This window comes from Rhinolophus hipposideros (assembly GCF_964194185.1).
Source record: "Rhinolophus hipposideros genome assembly, chromosome: 25".
NCBI classification, from domain to species: Eukaryota; Metazoa; Chordata; class Mammalia; order Chiroptera; family Rhinolophidae; genus Rhinolophus; species Rhinolophus hipposideros.
This window is the reverse complement of record NC_138071.1, coordinates 20,675,336-20,700,327: the sequence shown is the minus strand read 5'-3', so window position 1 is coordinate 20,700,327 and position 24,992 is coordinate 20,675,336. Positions and strand designations below refer to the sequence as shown.

At 35.4% G+C, this 24,992-nt stretch overlaps 1 protein-coding gene across 2 annotated transcripts in view; it reads right to left on the bottom strand.

Moving 5' to 3' along the window:
• Nucleotides 1-24,992, bottom strand: part of UBN2 (ubinuclein 2) — an 80,557-nt gene that overhangs the window by 53,665 nt on the left and 1,900 nt on the right. For both annotated transcript variants that reach the window (XM_081038402.1, XM_081038401.1), the window contains exons 2-6: nt 20,883-20,981; nt 11,799-11,900; nt 7,069-7,206; nt 6,135-6,238; nt 4,067-4,565 (exon numbers count right to left, since the gene is read on the bottom strand). In XM_081038402.1, coding sequence (XP_080894528.1) covers nt 4,067-4,565; nt 6,135-6,238; nt 7,069-7,206; nt 11,799-11,900; nt 20,883-20,981 — 942 coding nt within the window. The remainder of the gene's footprint in view (nt 1-4,066; nt 4,566-6,134; nt 6,239-7,068; nt 7,207-11,798; nt 11,901-20,882; nt 20,982-24,992) is intronic.

Below are 24,992 nucleotides of genomic sequence, written 5' to 3'. Positions count from 1 at the left end.
TGGAGAGCGGAGTGAAAATGTAGTGCTTTTACATTGTGTTTAAACTTGAACAGCTTAAAGTAAGACTGCTATAGATATAGATGGAGATATATTATCCTCATGGTAACTACAAACCAAAAAAATTACCAAAAATACACACACACAAAAAAAGAGAGAGAAATAAAAAACCCCAAACAAAATAGTAAAAAAAAAAACAACCAGTGAACCAAATGCAAAGAGATGGAGAAGAAGGAACAGAGAATTACAAAACCACCAAAAAACAATTAACCAAATGCCAATAAATAAATATCTGTCAATAATTATTTTAAATGTAAATAGACTAAATGTTCCACTCAAAAGCCGGAGTGGCTAAATGGATTAAAAAACATGACCCATCTATATGCTGCCTACAAGAGACTCACTTCACATTGACAGACACACAAAGACTGAAAGTGAAGGGATAGAAAAAGATACTGCATAAAAATAGAAATAAAAAGAAAGGGGTAGCAATACTTGTATCAGACAAAACAGACTTTAAAATAAAGTTTGTAAAAAGAGACAAGGAGGACTTTATATAAAGAGAAATGGTCAATCCAAGAAGACATAACAATTGTAAATATCTGCGCACCTAACAGAACACCTCAATACATAAAGCAAATATTAATGAACCTAAAGGAAGAAAGTAACAGCAATAGAATAATAGTAGGGGACTTTAATACCCCTGTAACATCATTGGACAATCATCCAGACGGAAAATTAATAAGGAAATAATGACCTTAATGTCGTATTATACAAGACTGAATTAAGAGACATTTATAGAACTTTTAATCCAAAAACCGCAGAGTACACAATTTTTTCAAGTGGACATGGAACATGTGGTCTCCAAGACTTAATCACATATTAGGCCACAAAACAAGTCTCAATAAATTCAAAAAGACTGAAATCGTATTAAGCATTTTTTCTGACCACAATGGTATGAAACTAGAAATCCACTATGAGAACAAGACTGAAAAAAACATAAAAGTGAGATTAAACAACATGCTACAACAACAAATGGATTAAAGAGGAAATTCAGAAATACTTTGAGACAAATGAAAATACAGCTCCCCAAAATTTATGGGAGGCAGCAAAAGCAGTTCTAAGACGGATGTTCAAAGCTATAGAGGCCTACCTCAGGAAACATCCAAAATAAACAACTTAATTTTACACCTAAAGGAACTAGAAAAAGAACAAACAAAACCCAAAGTAGAAGAAAGGAAATAATAAAGATCAGAGCAAACATAAACAAAATAGAGTTTCCAAAACAATAGAAAAGATCAATGAAACCAACAGTTACTTCTTTGAAAAAATAAACAAAATCAACAAACCTTTAGCCGATTCATCAAGAAAAGAAAGAGCCAGAAATGAAAAAGGAGAGGTCACAACTGACAACATAGAAACACAAAGAATCATTAAAGAATACTGGGAACACTTATATGCCAACAAATTGGACACCCTACAAGAAATGAATAAATTTCTACAAACATACCACCTTTCAATGCTGAACCAGGAAGAAACAGCAAATCTAAATAGACTAATTACTAGCAACAACATTGAAGCTGTAATAAAAAAGGAAGGAAGGAAAAAAGGAAGGAAGGAAAAAAGGAAGGAAGGAAACCTCCCTACATATAAAAGTCCAGGAGCAGACAGTTTCATAGATAAATTCTACCAAACATTTAAAGAAAAATTAATACTTATCTATCTCAAACTATTCCAAAAAATTGAAGAGGAACACTTGCAAACTCATTCTAAAAGGCTAGCATTACCTAATACCAAAATTAGACAAAGACACTAAAGGAAAGAAAAGTACAGGCCAATATTCATGAGACACACAAATTCAAAATTTCTCAACAAAATCCTACTAAACCGAATTCAACAATATATTAAAAAGATTACACACCATGATCAAGTAGGATTCATCCCAGGGATGCAAGGAAGGTTCAATATCTGCAAATCAACTGTAACATGATACACATCAACTAAACCAAGGATAAAAATCATATGATCATCTCAGTAGATGCAGAAAAAGCATCTAACAAAATTCAACATCCATTCATGATGAAAACTCTAAAAAAAGTAGGTATGGAGGGAACTTACCTCAACATAATAAAGGCTATATATGACAAACCCACAGCTAACAACATACTTAACGGTGAAAAGCTGGAAGCTTTTCCTCTATGATCAGGCACAAGATAAGGATGCCCATTCTCACCACTTTATTCAGCATAGTATTGAAAGTCCTAGCCACAGAAATAAGACAAGAAAAAGAAATCAAAAGTATCCAAACTACAAAGGAAAAAGAACTAAGTCTTTTCAATAACTGACGCTGGGAAAACTGGAGAGATACATGCAAAAAAAAAAAAAAAAAAGAAACTGGACCATTCTCTTATACCGTATACAAAATTAAACTCAAAATGGATTAGAGTCAAATGTAAGACCTGAAACCATAAAACAAGGAAAGACAGAAAGTCAACTCTTGGACATCAGTCCTAATAATATCTTTTTGGATATGTCCTCTCCAGCAAGGAAAACAAAAGAAAAAGTAAACAAATGGGACTTGATCAAATTAAAAAAGGGGGCCGGCCCGGTGGCTCAGGTGGTTGGAGCTCGGGCTCTTAACTATAAGGTTGCTGACTCCTGCAAGGAATCGTGGGCTGCCCCCCCTGCAACTAACAATGGCAACTGGACCTGGAGCTGAACTGCGCCCTCCACAACTACAACTGAAAGGACAGCAACTTGATTTGGAAAAAATCCTGTTAGGATACACTGTTCCCCAATAAAGTCCTGTTTCCCTTGCACCGCCCCCCCCCAAAAAAAAAGCTTCTGCACAGTGTAGGATACCATCGATAAAATTAAAACACAATCTACTGAATGGGAAAATATATTCGCAAATGATATATCTGATAAGGGGTTAATATCCAAAATATATAAGGAACTCATACAACTCAGTAACAAAAATATAAACCAATCAAAGAATGGGCAGAGGAGATAGATACTTCTCCAACCAAGACACATAGATGGCCAACAGACATATGAAAAGATGCTCAACATTACTAATCATCAGGAAAATGCAAATTAAAACCACAGTGAGATACCACCTCACACCTGTTAGAATGACTTATTAAAAAGTCAATAAACAAGTGTTGGTGAGGATGGGGAGAAAAGCAAACCTGCATGCACTGTGGGTGGGAGTGTAAACTGGTGCAGACAGTTTATGGACTATGGACAACAGTATGAAGATTCCTCAAAAAATTAAATTAGAACTACCATGTGACTCAATGATTCCACTTTTGGGTATTTATCCAAAGACATTCAAAACACTAATTCACAAAGATAAATGCACCCCTACGTTCACTGTGGCATTATTCACAATAGCCAAGATATGGAAGCAACCTAGGTATCCATGAATATATCAATTCATGTATATACATACACATACGAATTCATACATACACAATTACTCAGCAGTTAAAAGGGACAAAATCTTGACATTTACGACAACATGGATGGACACGGAGTGTATTATGCTAAGTGAAACAAGTCAGACTAAGACAAATATCCTATGATTTCACTTATGGGTATATGTGGAGTCTAAAACAAAGAAAAACAAATGAACAAACAAAACAAAAACAGACTCACAGAAATAGAGATCAAACTGATGGTTTCCAGAGGGGAAGGAGGTGGAAGGACAGGTGAAAAAGGTGGAGGGGGACACAGTCAGTAACAATGTGATAACTTTGCACAGGGACAGATGACTCCTAGACTTAGTGTGGTGAACCTTCATAAAGTACAGAAATGTTGAATCACTATATTGTACACCTAAAGGTAATATATACCAACTATACTTAAATAAATACGTAAATATAAATATAATAAACAAAAAACAAATGCCTATACATATAGGCTTTAGAGCCAAGGAGTAAAAGGAAATTAAAAGTTTGTTGTTTTTGTGAGTCTTGGGATCGTGGGTTATTATTTTTATCTTTAAAAAAACATTTATTGTTATATTTGTGCAGCAAATAAAAAACAGGAGCATTATTTCACTTACTACACGGAGGTCTTCAATACGTTTTTCGAGGAGGACCGGTAGACCCTCTGGGAGTGTAGGTACCACCTTGGGCATAACCTGAGAGGCATAGGTTGGCTGGGTGGTGTTTCCATTTTCTCCCCCTGACTCAGAGAGGGGGCTACCATCAGAAGCAGCATCCAGTAATCTGTCAAAGTCGATATCATCTAGCATCTTTAGGGCACTTTCAGCTTCCTGAAACAGTTCACGTTCATTGCTAACAAAAATGGGGAGGTCTGGATCAGCACTGTTCAGATTTAAGTCTGAGACGTCATTTCCCAATGCTACAGCAGTGGAGGGCGGTTTATTCAGAGCAGTGGTCATTAAGTTCACGGGGACTTTGGCGGGGACTTTCGGGTTAGACTCCTTATCTAATGCGTCCTTCTCTTTCTGAAATTTTCTTATCATGGCAGCTAGAGAAAGAGAATCTTTGTAACGTTTCTTCTTTTTTTCAGATTTGTGTGAATTTAGAGCCACAACTCTGTGAAGAAAAAAGTAATCAGTTAGGCGATGTATGATTTGAAACATTAAAGCCCCATGGAAATAAGTACGCATAGATTATCAAAATGATCATTTGACACGTGGGAGAGCAAATTTCTTATTAAATTATACTTTTAAAATAGCGTCTTCATCATCATCTAGATTGTCACTTATGAAAGGTAAATAGGTAAATAGACATTGGAGTGAAGAAAATGAAAGGAGTAAAGTCAACAGAAAGAAACAAAGCTGAATATAGCTCAGGTTTATTCAAGCTTAACTTCCTATTCTTTTGGGAATTTCACATTCTTTAGTACATCTATAAAGCAGTCACCTAAAGAATTAACTAAACAAAGAAATGTACTTTTGCTGAAAACAGAGTTGCCTTACAACCGGTGAAGCCCATACAGAGTACACCTTCAAATTTGTCACCTAGGTGGCTTATGCTGCAAACTGCTAATGAAATATAAAATCCTCTTATCAATCTGCGAGCCTTCATTCATCACTATGACCCTACCTTCTGATCATTTTTCACTTTCCATTCTAGGAATAGCTAGCTGTGTGAGGCAATCAGGGAGAGATGAAATCTTTTCTAAATCCTGTGGCTTATGTGCTTCTATGTGCATGGCAGAACCTAAAAGATTATTAGCATCTTGAGGGCAGTTCCATGTTGCACTATTGTTATAGATCCAAACCGGAACAGTGCCTGGTTTACAGTAGGTATTCAATAAATATTTGCTGAATAAGTTATAAATTTTAGAAAATGATAAATTCAATAAAAGGCATTACTTATAGTTTCTGCTCCCAAAGAAGCTTACTTGTAAATAATAAAACATTTAAATTAACCTTTAGTAGTATATATGTTTTTCTTAATAATTTCTTAATGACTCAAGGATCCCTATAATCTCATACTCAGGAGGGGATAAATATCTCCCTACATCAAATTTTTGGATACTGACAGCCCGAAATTCATATGTATTTCCCCTGCTCGGGAGGGGAGGGATATCCAACTTCTTACAAGTTTCTGTACCTTAGTTTTTCAAAAAAAGCCTTAGAGGCAGGGGAAATTGGTAGTTTTATGACTGCATGATACAAACATTTTATTCTTATGATTTAAGGTTTTTGAGATCTTGTACTTGGTTTTTAGAGGCAGTATCATTAGCCAAAGTCACAAGTGGTAAGGATAGCTAAATAAAATATTTTGTTTTAGATTAAAACAACAATAAATTGTTTACATAGACTACTGCCAATCCTCAATCCCCAGACATCTAAGTGTAGTTTTAGTACGAAACGATTAAAATGATTTGTTCAATGTTGTTACCTTTACAAACTGGTTCTTGTTGGTAAAAGTTGTAATAGGCAAAATACTTAATGAACCAATTTGCAGATCTGCTCTAATACACTGTCTCGATTAAGACAACAGAGACTTCAACTTACTAATAAAAAAATATTAAAATATAAGTTAGTAGGTGACTGCTATTTACAAAGTGTATTAAATTAGACCCAGCTAAGCTAAATTATTTAATGTGAATAATATTATGACACTGGTTCTCTTATGTTTAATTTCACGTACCCCAGTTGTTTGGGTACTTTTTTCCTTGGCTTCTTCTCCTTTTCCCCTTCCTCTTTCCGCTTTCGCTTCTTCATCTCAATATCATCTTCTTTTATTTTGGGAATCTGCAAAATGATAAAAGAATGCATCACTTATCTAAGTACTGATGCTCTTCTCTGATGTTAGCAATCCAGCATCCAGGGCAGTATTTTTTCCTCAAATTTCAGTCAGCATTAGAACTGCTTGTTAAAAATGCAGATTCTTGGGGTCCAGGAGTGCTCCCACCCTTAGTTTTGATTCAGTTATCTGCATTTTTTAACAAACATTTTGGTTATTCTGGTACAAGTATGTCTTTGGATCATACCTCACAAAACACTTATCTAAGGACACACTCTATTTCCCAAACTATACACACACACACACACACACACACACACACATTCTATAGAATTTGCTTTACAAATCACATCTTAGGAAAGGTAAAGGCTATTAACAGTCATTTCTAATAGTGTCGCCTCTCTTTGGAGAGAAAAGCAACATCTTCTGTCTTTAAGCAGATTTTTCCCTAGAGAGGAACACTAAAGGATTGGTGGTGAAATGTTTTGAGGCCTTGCTTGAGCAAGGCTAAAAAAAACAAACAAAAAAACCCCAGTCATTTCTATACCAAGTTTTAACATGTCCTAGAAACTTAACTATATCCCAGAAACAGATTATTAGACCACATTTGGAGAGAGCAGTTTTAAAAGAAAACATAATTCTACTATGATATAAATATCAACTTGCCCATATCTACATAATTTTACTTTAAAGCATGTAATTAACTACAGATTCATTAAACAACTGCTAGCATTATTCTTTTCCTTATATTCACAGTGTAAAGCACAAGTTAAAATTCAAAAAGCATATTCTATTAAACGAACGCTCTCATTACTGTTGCAAAGTTGAATAAACTCACTTTGGGTGGCTTGTGCTTTCGGTTGTCTGTACTATCATCTTCTTCAGTATCTGAAGCTTGGCGAAACTGAAGAGTGCCAGTGTTGATATAAAAGCCTCCATATTTTGTTGTTAGAGAAGCAGGAACTAATTCATCATACTAGATTTAAAAAAAGAAGTTTTCAGATGTATCTTACTATCTTTAATTCTATAAATATATCGAAGAAATTCAATTACCATGTCAGCATCTTCCTTAAATTCTACCTGCAAAACTGACTGCAATGAGAATGTTTGTAGAATGAATTTAGAAAAAGTTAGTATCTGGAAGAAAAATAAGTTCTGATCTTTCAGTATTTATTAGAAAGGCACTTCTGGAATAATGAAGCAAATTCTAAATATATCATCTGCTGAGAAAAAATTAAGTAAGGACCACTAGTGTTCTTAATGACAAATGACAGTAAAGAGAAATTAAAACAGATGATTAAATGTCCAGACAAATAACAAATTTCATTTCCTACCATATCAGTATATAATTTTATTCATAAGGAGATTGTAAAAAAATAAAGTATTTCTTCTGTTTTAGCTCCAAGCTTTTAAGTGGCAAAATTTTTAAACATTTGAAAGAAGAACAGCATGTATGTGTTTTGAGGGAAACAGAAAAAGAATTGCCCAGTTCAGGAGGCACACACGGCGGCCCATGATGAGCTACACACTTTGCTTGGAGCAAGACACTCAAACTGCCTAAATCAGACTGAAGGGCTGACCTACAATAGCCCTTAAACCTGAATGTCCTCGAAGCACGGATTTTAAAATTTATCATTCTCTCACTTAATGAGGATGGACAACATGCAACCACTAACTGAAGGTCAATCTTAACCAAATGAAGGTGTTTATAGTAGAAGAGAAAAAAGAAATTATTTGTCTAATAGAAGCAAGATACCTGCTATCTGGGGTCCCTAGAACTCTACTTAAGGGTTCTTCATATTATATAATTAGTGTTTAAGAAATTCAGATTTTTTAAAGACAAATCTTTGCCATGGGCAAGAAATACACATGACATACTAGTTATTACAAGAATATTAAGGCTAAGGACAGAAGTTGTGATTTTTCACCTGCATCCTTTTAAAATATATTGAGAATGGAAAAAGAAATACCTGGTTCAATCATATTAAATACAAAAGAAATGAAGTAAGAAAAAAAGAAAAAGGCTTGAACTCCTTCTTGCTCCACTTCATGGGCTACTATAAAGATCTACAGACAAGACCTTCAGAATGGGTCCAGTACCATCTGCAAGTAAAGGAGCGATGAGAAGAATAAAGGATTAAAAGTAAAAAGACTTTGTAATAATTATTTTGAAAGTGTGTAATTGTGATAACAGAAATACACCTGTACCTTTTGTATATTGCTTTATAATTTTCTATGCTTCTTCATGGAAATTATTATATGCTTCTTCATGGAAATTATTTGTTGGTCTTCCTGATACCCTTGTGAGGTAAGGAAGGCAAATATTTTCCCATTTTATAAGTGAAGTTCAGATTCAGAGAGGTCAAGAACTTTGCCAGAGTAATTTTATTAGTTTACGGCAGAATCACTGGCTGACTCCCCACCCATCCACTCCACCAAGCAGCTTCTCACGTGGGAAACACCCCGTCACCAGGTTACCAGGCAGCGTGGAAGTTCTCAACATCTGCCTTCTTCAGCATTCTGCTGAGCTTTCAATACCAGAACACTGTTCAGTACAACAAAGTCTTTAAGCATGTTTAATTTATCCTTTTAAGTAGAATGTGTTAGGAGGCAATAAGCACTGAACTTGAGAATCAGAAGGCCTGGATTTAGGTCCTTTGCCAATGACTAGCTATTGTGACCCAGAATAAATCACTTAACAATATTGTGAGGCTGTAAAATAGTAAAATTATTATTTCACAAAGTCATAGTGAAATTTTAAAATACAACATAAATGAAAGTGTTACTCATGCCTGGTATTATTATTTATTAATAATAAAAAAACATTTTCTTTCAGTCTTTTTAAATCTCGGCAGTATTTAAGTGTAAGGCTACGACTAATCTTCAAAAGCATTTATTTTCAGTTATTTATAGCAGTTAGTACATGATTCTGAAAATTAATTGTAACCAGATTATTGCCACTATCAAATAATATACGAACAGTAAGAGCCCACTGGAAATGTAATCAATGAAAGAACAGAGAATCATTTGGTTGAATCATAATTGTTTTATGTCTGAAATATCTCCTAAAAAGAACCACATAATCTGTTAAGGACAACAATGCAAGATTATTTTGCAAGTAAATAAACCTGAATTTTAGTTCAATTTCTTCTTATAAAACAGTGACATACCTTGTCCTATAAATATCAGCAACTAATTGTGTAACTTTTATACAACTTTTACCTACAGAATTCATCCTTATTCAACAAAGCTGTGGCTTTCAAATTTTCTTCACCACAACCCAAGCAGAAAATACATTACACATCAAAACCCAGTGTGTGTGTATATATATATACACACACACATACACATAACAAAACTCACATAATCTACCAGTGATTTACTATGACAGTTGCTATTCTATTCTATTTCATTTTCTTTAAAAATGCTGTCCACACTCTCTAAATTGATATATAATCCAATTGTGGTTTGCAAAAGTTAGTTTGAAAAATATTCTGAATGCTACAAAAGAAGATATTTAAAATGCTATTTATGAAAGGCTACATATTGTATGATTCCAACTATATGACATTCTGGAAAAGGCAAAACTGTGTTGATGGTAAAAGGATTGGTCGTTGCCAAAGGATAGGGAGAGATGTACAGGCAGAGCAGAGTTTTTCAGGGCAGTAAAACTATTCTGTATGGTATTATAAAGGTGGATACATGCCTTCATGTATTTGTCAAAACCCACAGAATGTACAACACCAAGAGTGAGCCCTAAAGTAAACTATGGACTTTGGGGAACGCTGATAATGGGGGAAGCTGTGCATGTGTGAGGGCAGGGAGTAGATAGCATATCCCTGTCTCTTCTGCTCAATTTTGCTGTGAACCTGAAACTGCTCTAAAAAAATTAAGTTTATTAATGAAAAAAAATGCTATTTATGTAAGCCTCAGTATATGCAATGCCCATTTATATATATGGCTAAGTTCTTTCTCGGGTTATTTAGAATTCAAAATCTAATTTACATACAAGTTAACACTAATACTAATGATTTCCATATTCTTTATGCTTTTCAGCATGTCATTATCTTATTTGAGTCTCAGAGTAATTCTACTGGGCAAGCCAAACAGCAGAGAAAAGTGGGTGCTGTTAGAAAAGACTTGCTCTTGGTCCATGGCTTATTAGAAACTTTGACCGAGTCAGATCTAGAATCGAGGATTTTTGACTTCAGTTCCAAATCAAGTTCAAGACTCTTCAAAATATCCCATGCCTAATCTACTGATTGACAACCTTTTCAGTAACAGGACGACCTCTCTACTCAAAAGGTCATTGTCAATATTTTACTTCTGACAGGACCAGGCTGCCTGGGATGGTAAACCAGTTTATGTCAGGATACCAAAACATCTCAGAAGTATGATAGGGTATCCAGTATGCCTCCTGCTGGAAGTTACTTCTTGTCACTCTCCTACCACCATATGCCTTGTCATCTTCTATAAAACCAAAAACTGTAGTAAAAGGAAAAACACTAATCTGTGAATAGTATAATACCATGTTTCCCCGAAAATAAGACCTAGCCGGACAATCAGCTCTAATGCGTCTTTTGGAGCAAAAATTAATACTATAAGACCCGGTCTTACCTTATTATAAGTAAAATATAATATTAAAATATTATAATGTAGTATTGTAAGACCGGGTCTTATTTTACTATAAGACCGGGTGTAGTATAGTATAGTATAGTATAGTATAATATAATATTGTATAAGACTCAGTCTTATATTAATTTTTGCTCCAAAAGATGCATTAGAGCTGATTATCCAGCTAGGTCTTATTTTCGGGGAAACATGGTAGTCATCTTCGTGTCACTTTCTGTATATCCTACATAATCACCGCATGATAAACAGACTATTATAATCCTAGCATTTAGAGTAGTACACTGAAAAGAATGTAAGAACATATATGTGTACCTTACCTTCCCCAAAACACAACATGTCCTCCTTCATTTGCTAGGTGATCAATGGACTGCCACAGTCCTTAAAGGCTCTCTTAAAATTCCCCTTCCTCTTGTAAGAGAAAGAGGATTCCAGGAGAAAACTGTAGGACTCGATCAAGACACACTGTGAAAAGGCTGGCATTTAATCACCACCATTGTAGTGACTCTTGGCAGCAATAAGAAAATGTAAGCACATTTTAAAGATGTCTGCCAAATTAATTTCAACCCATTAGTTCCGATCTTTAAAATCAAATGATTCTTATCTGGAAGTCATTTCAATACACATCTGGCCCCAGTTTGGGAATATCAACAAAAATTCAAGATGTAAATACCCTTTGATCAAAAATTTCCACTGCTAGAAATTTATCCTACACATGTATTTACACTCTATGATTAATATTTACTCAAGTACACAAAGATAAATGTACACAGATGCTCAATTATTTGTAAGTGCATAAAACTGGAAACAATTTAGATGTACATCAATAGGGGATTAGTTTGCAAAAACATTCACTGAACTATTTTATTTACTTTACCCTTGACTTGAACTATCGCAAACAAACAAGAATTACTGCTATATTAAAGATACATTACTCACAGCCTCTGAGTTATCAATAAATGGATCTGTCTCATCATAGCCAAAGCCTATATCAATTAAATCTTGTAGCCGATCCTTCCGGTGTTTACGGGGTTTCCCACCCTGCAAAGAACAGATATGTTAGACTGATTCAGTATTCATGCTATTTCCATAAAGGTAAAAAATACATACTGGCAGAATCCCAAATACTTTCTGCAGATAATCCCCTCTCCAGGAGGTTGAATCTAAGTTCCCCCAACACCTTGAATGTAAGTTATGCTTAGGAACTTGCTCCCAAAAAGCAGAGATTGAAGAGGAGCCCAAGTAACCTTACAGTGAAAAACCTGGCCGACCTTACCTCAGCCAGGTGATCAAGGCTAACATCAAAGGTCATAAGTCATGTTGATAGAATGTATCCTTGAGATTAAGGGATAAAAATGGCACTTTACCTTTGTGGTCTTCCTCTTAAAAGCCTATAACCCCAGTTATAGATTAACAGTAAGAAAAAAAATCATGACAAATTAAACCATGAGAAAAACATTTAACCAAGGGACAGTCTATAAATAACTGACCAGTATTCCTCAAAGCTGTCAAAATGATCAAAAAGAAAATCTGAAAAACTGTCAGTCTTGATGAGCCTAAGAAACCATAATGACTAAATGTGATGTGATATCCTGAGTGGGCTCCAGGAATTAAAAAAGAACATTGGGGGGAACTAGTAAAATCTGAAGATAGTGCGGAGTTTAATTAATAGTTATGTACCAATGTTGGTTTGTTAGATGTAAAAAACGCACCACAGAAACGTATGATGTTCAAGGGGACAGTGGGTGAGGACTATATAGGAACTCTACATTATCTCTGCAACTTTTCTGAAAATCCAAACTGTTTTTATTTTTTAAAATGTCACAGAACTATTTACACAGACACACAAGAAAATGAAACATGAGTACATGCAAAAACTGATGAAATCTGAATAAGGTCTGCAGTCTAGTTATTAATTGTATTGTGTGAAGTATACGTAACTATATTTATGTAAAAGATACTGCCCCTGGGAGAAATTGGGTGGTGGGTATAAAGGACCTCTTTAAAATATATTTGCAGCTTCTTGTGAGTCTATACTTCTTTTTAAAATTTTTTAAAAAATACAAAACAAAAACAACAAGAACCAGTTAGTGTAGATTCCACTTTTCACGTCACCTTTTAAAACTCTGGCTAAATACAATATAAAGAACTCATTCTATCTCGGGTATAAAATGTTACATGCATTCTGAAGGTTATACACTATAAGCTTCTTATAAGTAGTTTACGTGAGCAGGAAGCTAAAATTATTGTGACAATACTAAAACAAGTATTTAGTTCAGTCTCCAACACTTATTTTAGATATCCACATTTACTTACTCAAATTTAACTACACTTTCTAAGCATCTTTCCAATAAATACGTTGCCAACCCGATTTGTAATACGACCCTTAAATGAAAGCAAATTTCTGCATCTTATTTTCATGCAAAGAAATAGTGATTTTCCCCAGTGTTTGATGGAAAAAATGGTTATGCTGAACTTACTGAGAGGTGTCTCCAACGTGATACCATCCCTTTCTAAGTAATTTGCAAAGGTAATTCTGACTAAGTGCTACGTTTGTATTAGACGTTTAAAAATCTAACCCCCATACGCTATGACTCCACTGTATGCTTTTCAGTGGACAAAACAACACTATTACTATCCCATCACAGCCAAGAGAGTCATTATGGTGTGAGATAAAGTGGTGGTTCCCCTATTTTTAGATTTTACAAGTTAGATAAATTTCAAAAACAATTCTGGAAACCAACATGGGGTGGCAACCGTCTATTATTTCATTATTCGACAAATGGCAAAAAACTGAAGCTTGGAAAGGACAAATAACTTGTCTAGGCTCACACAGAAAGGAACAGCTAATCTTCAAACGCATGACTGTCTGACTACAAACTGTCATCCCACCAAAACGTCTATAAAAGAAGCTGCAGCACCTCTGAGGTCATACTTAAACTCAATACCAAAACTGAAACCATGCCCCCTCTGTCACTCGTCTCCAAATTAACTTCTCCCACTCGACATTCCCATTTGATTCATTCTATTTTTCTGCCTTAAAACTTCACTATTCACTAACACTTAAAAAGCTGATGATACCAAGTGTTAATGAGAATGGGGAGCAATTGAAACTCTTCTGCATGGCTGGTGCAAAACGACAGTCACTTTGGAAAACAGTTTGACAGTTTCTTATAAGTTAAATGTACACTACCATATGACCTAACAATCCCACTCTTATTATTTACTCAAAAGAAATGAAAATGTATGAGTATGTTCACACCAAGACTTGTATTCTGATATTCAGAGCAGCTTTATTCATAGCAGCCAAAAACCGCAAACAACCCAATCAATGCCCATTGTCTGGTGAGTGATAAATTGTGGTACATCCATACAATGGATTACTACAAAGCAACAAAAAGGAAGGAACTACTGATACATGAACACACGGATGAATTTCAGAAGCATTAGCTAAAGAAGCCAGACAGAAAAGACTGTAAGATTCCATTCAGAGGACATGCTAGGAAAGGCAAAAAAAAATCCCCCCAACCTATAGTGACAGGAAGTAGGTCAGAGGTTGCCAGGGGTCAGTGCTGGAGGGAGAGGATTATCTGTAGAGAAATCAAAGGGAACTTTCTGGGTGATTACACTGTTCTGTATCATGATCGTGGAACTTTCTGGTGTGATGAAATTGTTCTATATCATGACTGTGGTAGTAGATACAGGACTGCGTGCATTTGTCAAAATTCATCAAATTGCACACTTAAAAGGATGAACTGCATTTATTTTAATTATATTTCAACAATGCTGATTTTTTAAAACCTCTCAAGATTATTTCCACTTCAACTCTACCCCCACAACAAATCTTTGTTCATGTGTTTATTCACATCTACAGCTTCCTTTCCCTTCCACATTGCTATAATGCTGGCTATTGTTTTCCATTTAAATGGAATGACTGCTGATTAGCCTCTCCTTCCTCGTATTTACCCTTAATTTATCCTGTATAATGTCATCCAATTAATATTTCCAAAATACCATTCATATCACCCCCTGCTCAAAATGCTTTAGAAGCATCCTACCTATTATAAGATAAATCCAAATCTCTTACTATGGTATTAATGTTTTCTACATGTTAACCCAAATTACCTTTCCAACTTTTTTCTTAAAATTTTCCAACTTGAACACTTTGACCCATTCAATCTATCTATCTACACTCCCCAAACACATTGCTATCTCATGCTTAGCAATGTCCTCATGCTTTCCCCTTATTTGGTATAATCTCTTACTCCTCTCTGAATTCTCCCACCTTCATAGCTCAGCCCAAGTTTTAAACCTTTTCTCCTTGATGCGTCCTACTTAAAATCACGATGATATTTTTCTGCTCTAACTTATTTTTTGGTCTAGGCACAACTAGCTGCCTGTAAGATTTACTTAGGGAAAACTGAAAACAAACCAAATAGGTTCTTTGTAATGAGCACAATCAGACATATGCAGAAGTACAAATAACACGTATAGAGAGATTTAGGAACATTTAAGTTTGTCAAGGTGATCAGTAGTTATCACAGGAAACGATAACTGTTGTTAATCGTTCTGAGTACATAATCTAATATATGCAGTAAATGGTTAAATAAATAAATGTGAATTGTATCAACAATAGTAAACACGATGGTTAAAGCTTTACTACATTATAATTGTATTCCTCTGACCAAAATGCCTCTCAAAAAAGGATCTTACAAATTTAAGATCTTTACCAAACACTATCAATTATAGCATCATAACAATGTTCCATGTTAACAGCCATTTTAAAACAACATGGTCAAGGAATAATTAATAATATAGAAGGCAACAAAAGCAGTTTGCCAAATGTTATATATAGTTCAGGCTATTCACAGAAAAGGGACCGTTAATGTTCACTAAGCAGGTGAAAGTGTTCAACCTGCTAAGCCTGGAGACAACGTTAAAATAACAAGACACTGCTTCTTCAGCTATCATACAAACAGTGGGATCTCACTTATGAAAAGCACAACACAGCAATGTATGTCAACAGATATATATAAAATGCTCAAAGAATCCCCACAAGCAGACAACCACCGTTATTAAGAATGGGAAAAGGATATAATTGGAGATAGTGGTGAAGGAAGACTGTGGCGCGATATGTATTATTTGAATTTGTTTTTAATAACAGGAATGTAAATTTCTTTAAGAGCAAGAGAGCATATACGTAAGCACGCATGCATTTTTTTTTTTTTTAGCACGCATGCATTTTTAAAAGCCCTGAAAGAAAAATCATCAAACTATGAACAGTGGTTATTCCTGACAGTGGGCTTATAGAGGATTAGCTGATTTTCAGTTTCTTCTCTCTGTTTGTCTGTATTTATATCTCCTTTTACAGTGACCAAAATTTTTGAAATATGGAAATGCTTACATACACATTGATCTCTGGGACAAGAAACAGTGATTACCTGTGAGGAGGAAACTAGTTGGCTGGGAGTCAGGAAGATTTATTTTTCATCATACGTATTACCTTTAGTATCTTTTGAATTTTTGTTAAGTACACTTATGACCCACTCAAGAACTTTTATTTTCTTGGGTCTGGTCCACAAAGCGTTCAACAGCGTTCAGTTATTGACACAGTCCCACGGTGGGGACAGAGCTGTGGATAACCTGTATGTGACACATCCATACCTGAGTGTCACACAGCAGGGTTACATTACACAGTCTTTGCTCTACCCTTTCACGGCTTTCTGCTAAAGCATTTATTGTCAGGCCTTCATCACGGAGGCCTCATGGTAGTTTTCTTGACTCAGTTTCCTTTTCCTCGCCTTCTGGCCTTACTGGAAAAACTTCTCCCCTGCCCTGCCTCCTGCTTCACACCCTCCTTGCCTGTCTTACGCCCCCCACTTCTATTCCCTAACCTCCAGTTCTCTAGTTCCCCAGTTAGGCTAAACGTCAGTGACATGCAAATGGCATAAACTGAAACCAAACTTTTGACAGTTGCCAAAAAGGCACAAACCAATTAATTCACAAATAGTAAAATTTCACCACAGGAGCTAAGGATAGACAGACAGACAGACAGACAGACAGACTTATTTTGAACTGCTCTCTTTCAGCGTCCTTAGCAAGAATACTCCCTGCAGCACAGTCTTACTTGATACATTTTCTCGACCTTTGCAGTTATTGATGTTAACAGTTTACACAATAAATACATCTTATAAAAATACAAACTATATTTTCCAAATTTAAACAAAAGCCTTGAATTTTGCTACACCTAAAATGAAGAAACCCCTTTAAGATTATTCCCAGGGTATTACTTCACTATGACTCAGAAGAAAATTACTGAGTCATTAGTACCTGTTTAACTTGATAATCGGTGTTTCAAGCCAGTGCAGTCTGATTACACTGTAACACTAAGCTGGAAAACATACTAACAAACAAGGTGTTCCTACTACAGGACCCCCTATTGCCTCCAGGAAGTAAGAAATCTAATTAATACCCAACATCCATCGGTCACCTATGGAAGATAGAGCAAGCATGACACTAATTGCTACGACTCCAGTCTTATAATTGAGAAGAAAATATCCCCTGGTCGTAAAGCTTCCCTATTTGTCCTAGCCCCATCACAACCTAATCTCTCTCCATTCCCCTCTGCTGATTTTCTTAACCTATAAAACGGTAGTTAAGCCGGTAGAAAGACAGCCAAGAGCTGACTTCACAGCACAGAAATATACCGATTTTTATAATCACCACTTATGGACAGAGGGTCTTCCTCCCAAATACCTTAAAACTGCTAATTCTCAATTGTTCCTGAGGGGTTTACAGAAGTTAAAGAGAATATTCATTGCAAAGAGGCCAAGGAATTAAAAGGGCATGTCATGGCAAGTGATTACAATTGGTAACTGCAGTTAGAAACTATTGAGTTGAGACGTCTCTTGACTTTTTAAAGATCCCCCTTCAGTTTGCTTTAAAATGTTATTATTGTATGTTTTTACACTATATGTAATGTCATACTATTGTCGGTCTATAGAACCTAAGTACACTGTTATTTGTGCTTTGTAAGTAGAATTTATTTGGTGGTGGTGGTGGTAACAAGTTTGTCCAAATTGCTTTACCCAAAGCCCTACCAAGTTGATCCTTAGGGACCAGACCCAAGATAAGGCCAAAACCAACAAGAAAACCAGCCAAGGAAGATCCCAAAAAAGTGCTAACCCCTCAGCAAGTGTGAATGGTCAACTAATAATATGAGTAACTGACAGAATTCTTAAAACTCCCAGAAAGAGTGCATAAACGCTTTCTAACATCCACTTGTATCAGTCCCGTATTTGAGGGCACTTTTAAACAATCTGTAATTATTTTAAGTATAAAAATCATACCCTTTTCGCTCAATTTAGTAGTAGTTACTGTGAAGAAGTCTGTCTTTGGAAATTACACAGTTATTCTAAGATATTGCCATTCTTAAAAACCTGCCTGGACAAAATCAATTTTAAAAGCCACACCAATAGAACATCAACACGTTTTGTGAATGTACTTTTTGAATGAAAACAATTTTAATTTCATTTGATCAACTGTTTTATTTAGAAGACTACTCAGAATTACTTTAACAACATCAAATCTAACTTTATCCTTCCAAAATAAATACAAAGCCATTATGCTCTGAGAGTCCAAAACCACATAGAATTAAGCACCAAAGATGGTATTCAAAGCCTGCATAGCATAGTAGGTAGGTTTTAAGTCATAATGTGATTTCATAAATGCTAATAAATGCCTGACAGAATACATGTCTACCTATTCCGAGTCAGTCAGATTCAGATAGTCTTAACTGAGCCCCTGCTAGGTACCAGGTATTGTGCTAAGCACTTTTAGTTAGATTATTGAATTCATATCCAGTTCTAGGATAGCATGATGTTTCAAGGTGGCTGGGGTGACAATGTGAGAAAAAAACAAAACAAAACACTGAAAGAAATCTTACAACCATCACAGGCTATCCTATGCCCCAGGAGGCTTACAGAACAAATCTATACCTGTCAAACCAAACCTCATTCCCTGCTCTAGTTTATGGCCTCAGAAAAAGCATACACAATCTAGGAACCACCTCCCAACGGTGTTGGAAACTAGGCTATTTAGCCTAAATATCTGGAGCCTTATAACAGGGAATGAGTAAAGGAATGAGGGACTTTATTTAAACTGCATCTTGCTGCCTTCCTACAGTAACCAAGACGAATTTGGAGCCTATAGAGTGGTAGAGATGTCAAAACTCGGACTCAGCTATTTACTAACTTTTATGTACAACAACCAATTTAGTATACATTAGGTCATAATGTCCCCCCCACAAAAAAACACAACATTTAGCAATTGATGGTGAATATGTAGTCACATTACCTAAAGAATAACACAACAGGAAATAGGACATAGGCAATAAAAACAGGACAGAATAGGGGAAAACAACACAAACCATTCCATACAGGGTGCTCCTTTTACAGTGCTACACTCCCTGTAATTCTGTTACCACAGCTTTGAACTACCAGTGCTGTCTCCATGCTTCCACCCCGAGTAACTGCTATAGGAGAAGGCACACTGCCTGTGCTCCATGGCCATCTTCCTCTTCTCCCGCAAGTGGCAGCTTGCTCCACTTCGAGCAATTCCCCTCCAGCACAAGCAACAGCTACGCATATGCAAGACCATAAAAAGCCCTTACACTTGCCCCTCGGGCCTTCCACCAACCACAGAATTCACCAGTAACATCACTCATAGATCCAGCCACATCTCAATACACCTTATCTTTGCCCAAATCTGGAAACCCCCAATTGAATTTAACTTGCTCAGTTCTCTGAAATGTCCTACAAACACATTCTCCTCCACAGTGGAAGTGGCATATCCTCCCACGCGTACCACCAACCACTCTGCTCACGGCCAAGAAAGGGCAAAATGTAAAAGGAGACGGACTGAGGAGGTAAATACACTAGGAGATGAACAGTGAAGCCAGTACACTGAGGCCTCAAATGAGGGCTTGAGAACTGAATTTGGCCCACCGATGTATTTGGTTTGGCCCAGTAGGTGTTCTAATTAGCAACGAGTATTTAAACGAAAAAGATATTAGAGGAACTTAAGCCCAAGTTCCTGCAGAGCAAAGGGCTGGAACTGGCCCTTTTAGATATGGCACGTGCTGTCCCGTTTGGGACACTCGCCCACATTTATTGTCCATCTGGCTCGCTTCACTGATTGAGCAAAAATCTTGGGACTTCTGAATCTGCTACTCCTGAACCATAGGACAGTAAACTATCGGTCAACAAAGATTTTCGTTCATTGTTTACAAGTGATCTTTTGTGAGAGCCTAGCACTGGACCAGGTATCTTCTCCCAGGTCACTTTTGGCCTGATGATCTTCTTAAAAGGTTGCAAATAATTTGTTGTGGTCTTTAAGACAACCACAACAGTTAAGAAGAAGCAGTAAAAAGTGACCGAAGGACCAAAGGTAAAGACCATTTGGAATAGAATGCCTGAACTAGATGATCAATATCAGTGGGGTAGTCAATTAAGAGGTTAAAATCCCATAAACGTTTATGTTAAAAAGAAGTTATGACATGTACAGAGTAAGACACAGCTCTCCACAAGAGTGATATGTTAAGTGACTAAACAGCTTTTCACATTTACATAGCACTTTCAATATGTCAAACACTAACAATAAATTTTTTCATCTGATGTTGATAAAACCCTTGTGCTATAAAAGTTGGCTAGGCAGATCTTATTTTCCCGTCACAGGTACCAAAGCATAAACAAGCCAATAGCCTTCACTAAGTCACCCTAGTTAAAAGGGCAAAGATGGGATCAAAATCCAGTTGTGTTAACTCATAAATCCTTTGCTCCTTCCACAACAATACACTGCCACTACTGCCTCTCATTCACTGCTATCCTTCAAAGGGTAGTAAAGCTATTCCAGGTATTACAGAGAAATGTGGTTCCACAGGAGATTGGAAGTATCCATTCAATCACAGAAAGAAAATAGGCCAATAGGATAAAGTTACCTACATGAGCACTTTATTATACTCACATATTTCATTTCAAACTTCTTAGCCAACATTTCCACTTCTTGCCTCTCTAGACGCTCATCATTGAATGGGTCTTCTGTGGGAACGGGCTTCTTCTGATTCTAAGTGAATGGGGGGAAAAATAGAAGTATTAGTATTACTTTATCTAGAGTTGAAGGTATCCTTAAATTTAATGTGAGTCAATTTTTCCAAATGTTAACAAATAAGTTAGAAGCACTAAAATGAGAAAGAAATGTTGATTTGTACTAAAAAAAAAAAATTACCATTTTAATGGATTCTTACACATTCTACAGTTCAAACTGCGTCCACCTGTAAAATGATCTCAGGGTCACCCCATCCAAAATAAGGCCAAAAAACCCCCCAAGAAAATTAGATAAAAATGAAAATCCCATTTATAGCTCAAGTTTGAGTTCTTCCTAAAAAGATTACCTGTTCTGGTCAGGAAACGCTCCTGCAGGGATCTCTAGGTTATTAATTTAGAATCAGCATTTCATCATCTGTCCTGAGTTATTACTAGACTATCTGTAGCTGCTATAACTTTCGGCTGAGGCCCAGCACCAACGTCCACAATACCTACATCCTGTCAATGGAGATCCATTCCCGGAATACGTTCTACTTTCAAATAAAGCTACAGAAATGACATCGTTGCAAATAGATTACATTACATGGTTTACTTCTAGCAGGGGAGAGGGAGAGTTTCTTATAATACTTGTGTTAAAAATACACACACGCAAAAAAAAAATACACACGCGCACACACACACAGCTAGGATTCCACATTTAGCATCTATTTACCAATACAAACAAAAAGATAAATCACATCCTTTACTCAAGTTTACTATTTTAGCAGACACATTTCATATGGATTTTCAATATACAAAAAAGCCAAAACAAAACGATACAAGACAACTGACTAGAAAGCTATTTTTTTTTTAAATAAAAAGGAAGGCTAGATGTTTTTACTGAAGTAGCATCTTCAAATAATTAAAAGTGAAAGTACATTACAGCTGAAATACTGGATACAGATTTGGTTGACCCTGAAGGGCAAGAAAAAAAAATTCAGGAGAGACAAAGATTTGCACACTTTGGAATTGGGACACTTCACCCTGGATACAAAAGCTGAGATGTGATCAATCTAAAAAATATGACAGAAAAATATGGAGAGAAGGAATACAAAACAATTCATCATATCTAGGGCACTAGCATAAAGGAATACTCCTTAAAGACTAAAGAAAATAATTTTAGAATCAATTTTAAAAGTTACTGTAACAGGTAATAAATGTACAGAATCCTTTATGCTAACAGGAGTTAACCCATGGAAAATATAAACATGACGTAAAAGGAAATAAACTAGCAGGAACAGCCAGATAATGAAATAAGAAACACTAGGCATGTTCAGAATGTGGCCTTAACGTGAGATTAAAGTTAAGGACAGTGAGTAACCAACTTGCCTTGTCGTTGTCAACTGCGCCTGCACGACACTTTGAGGTCCAATTACTAGGTCTTACTTATACGTGCAAATATAAACACATGGAGATGCATTTTTAAATAAGAATCACCTTATGTGTCATTCTAAAATATTTTATGTAGACTTTACATAGCAATCAAAAGTAAATCTCTCATTTACTCGATAATCTCTAAAAATAAATTTACGAAAACTGACTCACTTTTCTTTCATTGTAAAGAAGTAACCCCGTACCCACCATCAAGGCTCTACGTAAGCTGTATGCTTTTCAGATGAAAAAAGGATCTGAAAAGTATTATAAATATCAAATTTACCAATTGCCACCAAGCAAAATTGACACAGTAATTGTTTTTTGACGTTAACTCATTAACACCATTTTCAGGAGCTCTTTCCCATACATATTATCCAAAATAGGTCATAAGACAAGCAATGGAATAACACAGAATTCTGTAACAATATGATAACATTAACATTGTTATCATTTATTTTTCCTTTCATAGTAAATGTTCAATTAATCATGTTCACAAACTGATTTTCTGGTTTACTAAGAGTTAAAAAAAAGAATTGCTTGTATATGAATTACTGCCAAAATGTATTTCTAAGTGGTACTATTTCCCTTTGGCCAGAAAAGGTGAACAAACTAATTTTTCAGGATAGAGATGATTTAGGTGTCTCAGTCATCATCCTGAATTACCTCAATCAGGGCTCCATACTCTACAGATCTAACAAAGGTTAAAGGTTTAGCTAAGCTGTGTCCTGACAACCTGGAAGGAGGTTTTGAATTTCATATTTTGCCAACATATCCTGTTTAAATGTGTTTTTTCTCATAAATAAAGATTATAGAAAAAATTCAGTTAATCAGGGTTTTACTATTCATTTCAGTATTTATGAAATACAATGATTTAAATGCACCCCAATATAGATGGTGTTCACATGTAACAGATTTTTTATACCTACACCTATCAAGGGTCTGAAACTAAAATCTTATTCAGTGATAGATGGCTATTTCAAATTTTTAGAACGTTTTTCTCTTAATTTCACAAGATCTTTTTTCCTTCCCTTTCTACTCTTACCCTGCTATATGGTGTGCTGTTCAATGATAATAACTCAAAATTAAAGCTATTTTGAAAACATGTTAACATCCCTAAAAATATTTGGACTCCCCCCGAGGGGGAAAAGAAACTAATTTGGGAATCGCCACTTTCCAGACCAATTCTAATGGCCACATTTTGCTTTTTGATGGTCTCTCTTCCTGGGATTTCCTTTTGTGGATCTATGACAACTCCATTTAGAAAGGTGTTTTCTATACTTACGTAATGAATATGTTCATTGGGGGTAATCACAGGAAAATCTGGCAATTCTTTATTGCAAAGATGTATTATATAAAAAATGGATTTGTTTTGTGGAATATGTCCATTGATATATGGCTAACTATACAATGAGAAAATTGAACTAATAAACGCCTAAATTGGTAAACTGTAAAATTAAATGGAATTATTCATCTTTCCCCTATTACATGAAACTAGTAGTTCTGATGTTATCAAGTTAACAAGGTAAGGTGTCAAAATTAACGTTTTTATAATTAAGATACATATCTATTGTTAATTTATCAATGCATGAATATTACAGCATAAAGAGAGTCATAATAGAGGTCTTTGTATTTCTACTATGACTTTAATTTTAGCTCATTTTGGCAGATTCCTGTAAATTTAAGCTATATGAGTTAACTACAAGAATTTCTGTCTTACTAAGAATTGGCAATGATATGCATATAAGTATTAATAAAATCACATGTAACCACTCTGTTAGCCTCTTCATTTGCAAAATGGGGATAATGGTCCTTACCTCACAGAGCTGAAATGCACTAAACTCGATAAACCACACACCATAGTCATAGCTGTGTCTAGCATATTCTAAGAACTCAGTAAATGTTAGCTATTGTTATTTATTTTTATCCAAACAGATGCTTTTCACCTGCAATTTATGAACTAGATTAGGGAGTAAAACTGCAAACCTACTTAGATTAGAAAATCAAATACAATTTATTTTTAAAATGCTCCAATCCAGTATTTTCAAAATTCTTTTGGGGATAAAAAAAAATGACATCACATTTATAAATAATAGGGGCACCAAAGTACAAAATGTTACGTAGAAAAGACCAAAATGATCTCTACCCTTAATTCATTTTGGTTGAAATCACTTAGTAATGATTTGACACACAACAGTATTTGTAAATTAATGATTAAAAGATTATCTGCAATAAAATAAACAAAATCTAGTGACAATGACATATTTTTAACCTAGGAGTCATTCATTTCAACTACAAAGATATTCAAGAATAAAGATAAAACAAGTGACTTCTGGAGTCCGCTAGACCTGTACTAAAGCAAAACCTAAAAAAGAGCATAATCTCTAAACAATGGAGGAAATTGTTCTCTTATTACTGTTCCACTATCGTTTCCCTTTTTAGTTTAATTCTGAAGATCACCACCAACCCACCAAACCTTTCTATGTCCATTGTTCACCAGTTCCATCAAAGGCATACCTATATCTTTTCAATAAAGTTTTTAAAAATTCAAAGCTGAGATTTTTTTTCCATCATTCTCTACACATTACAACGGCCCAAGTGCAAGAACCTCCAACTCGCA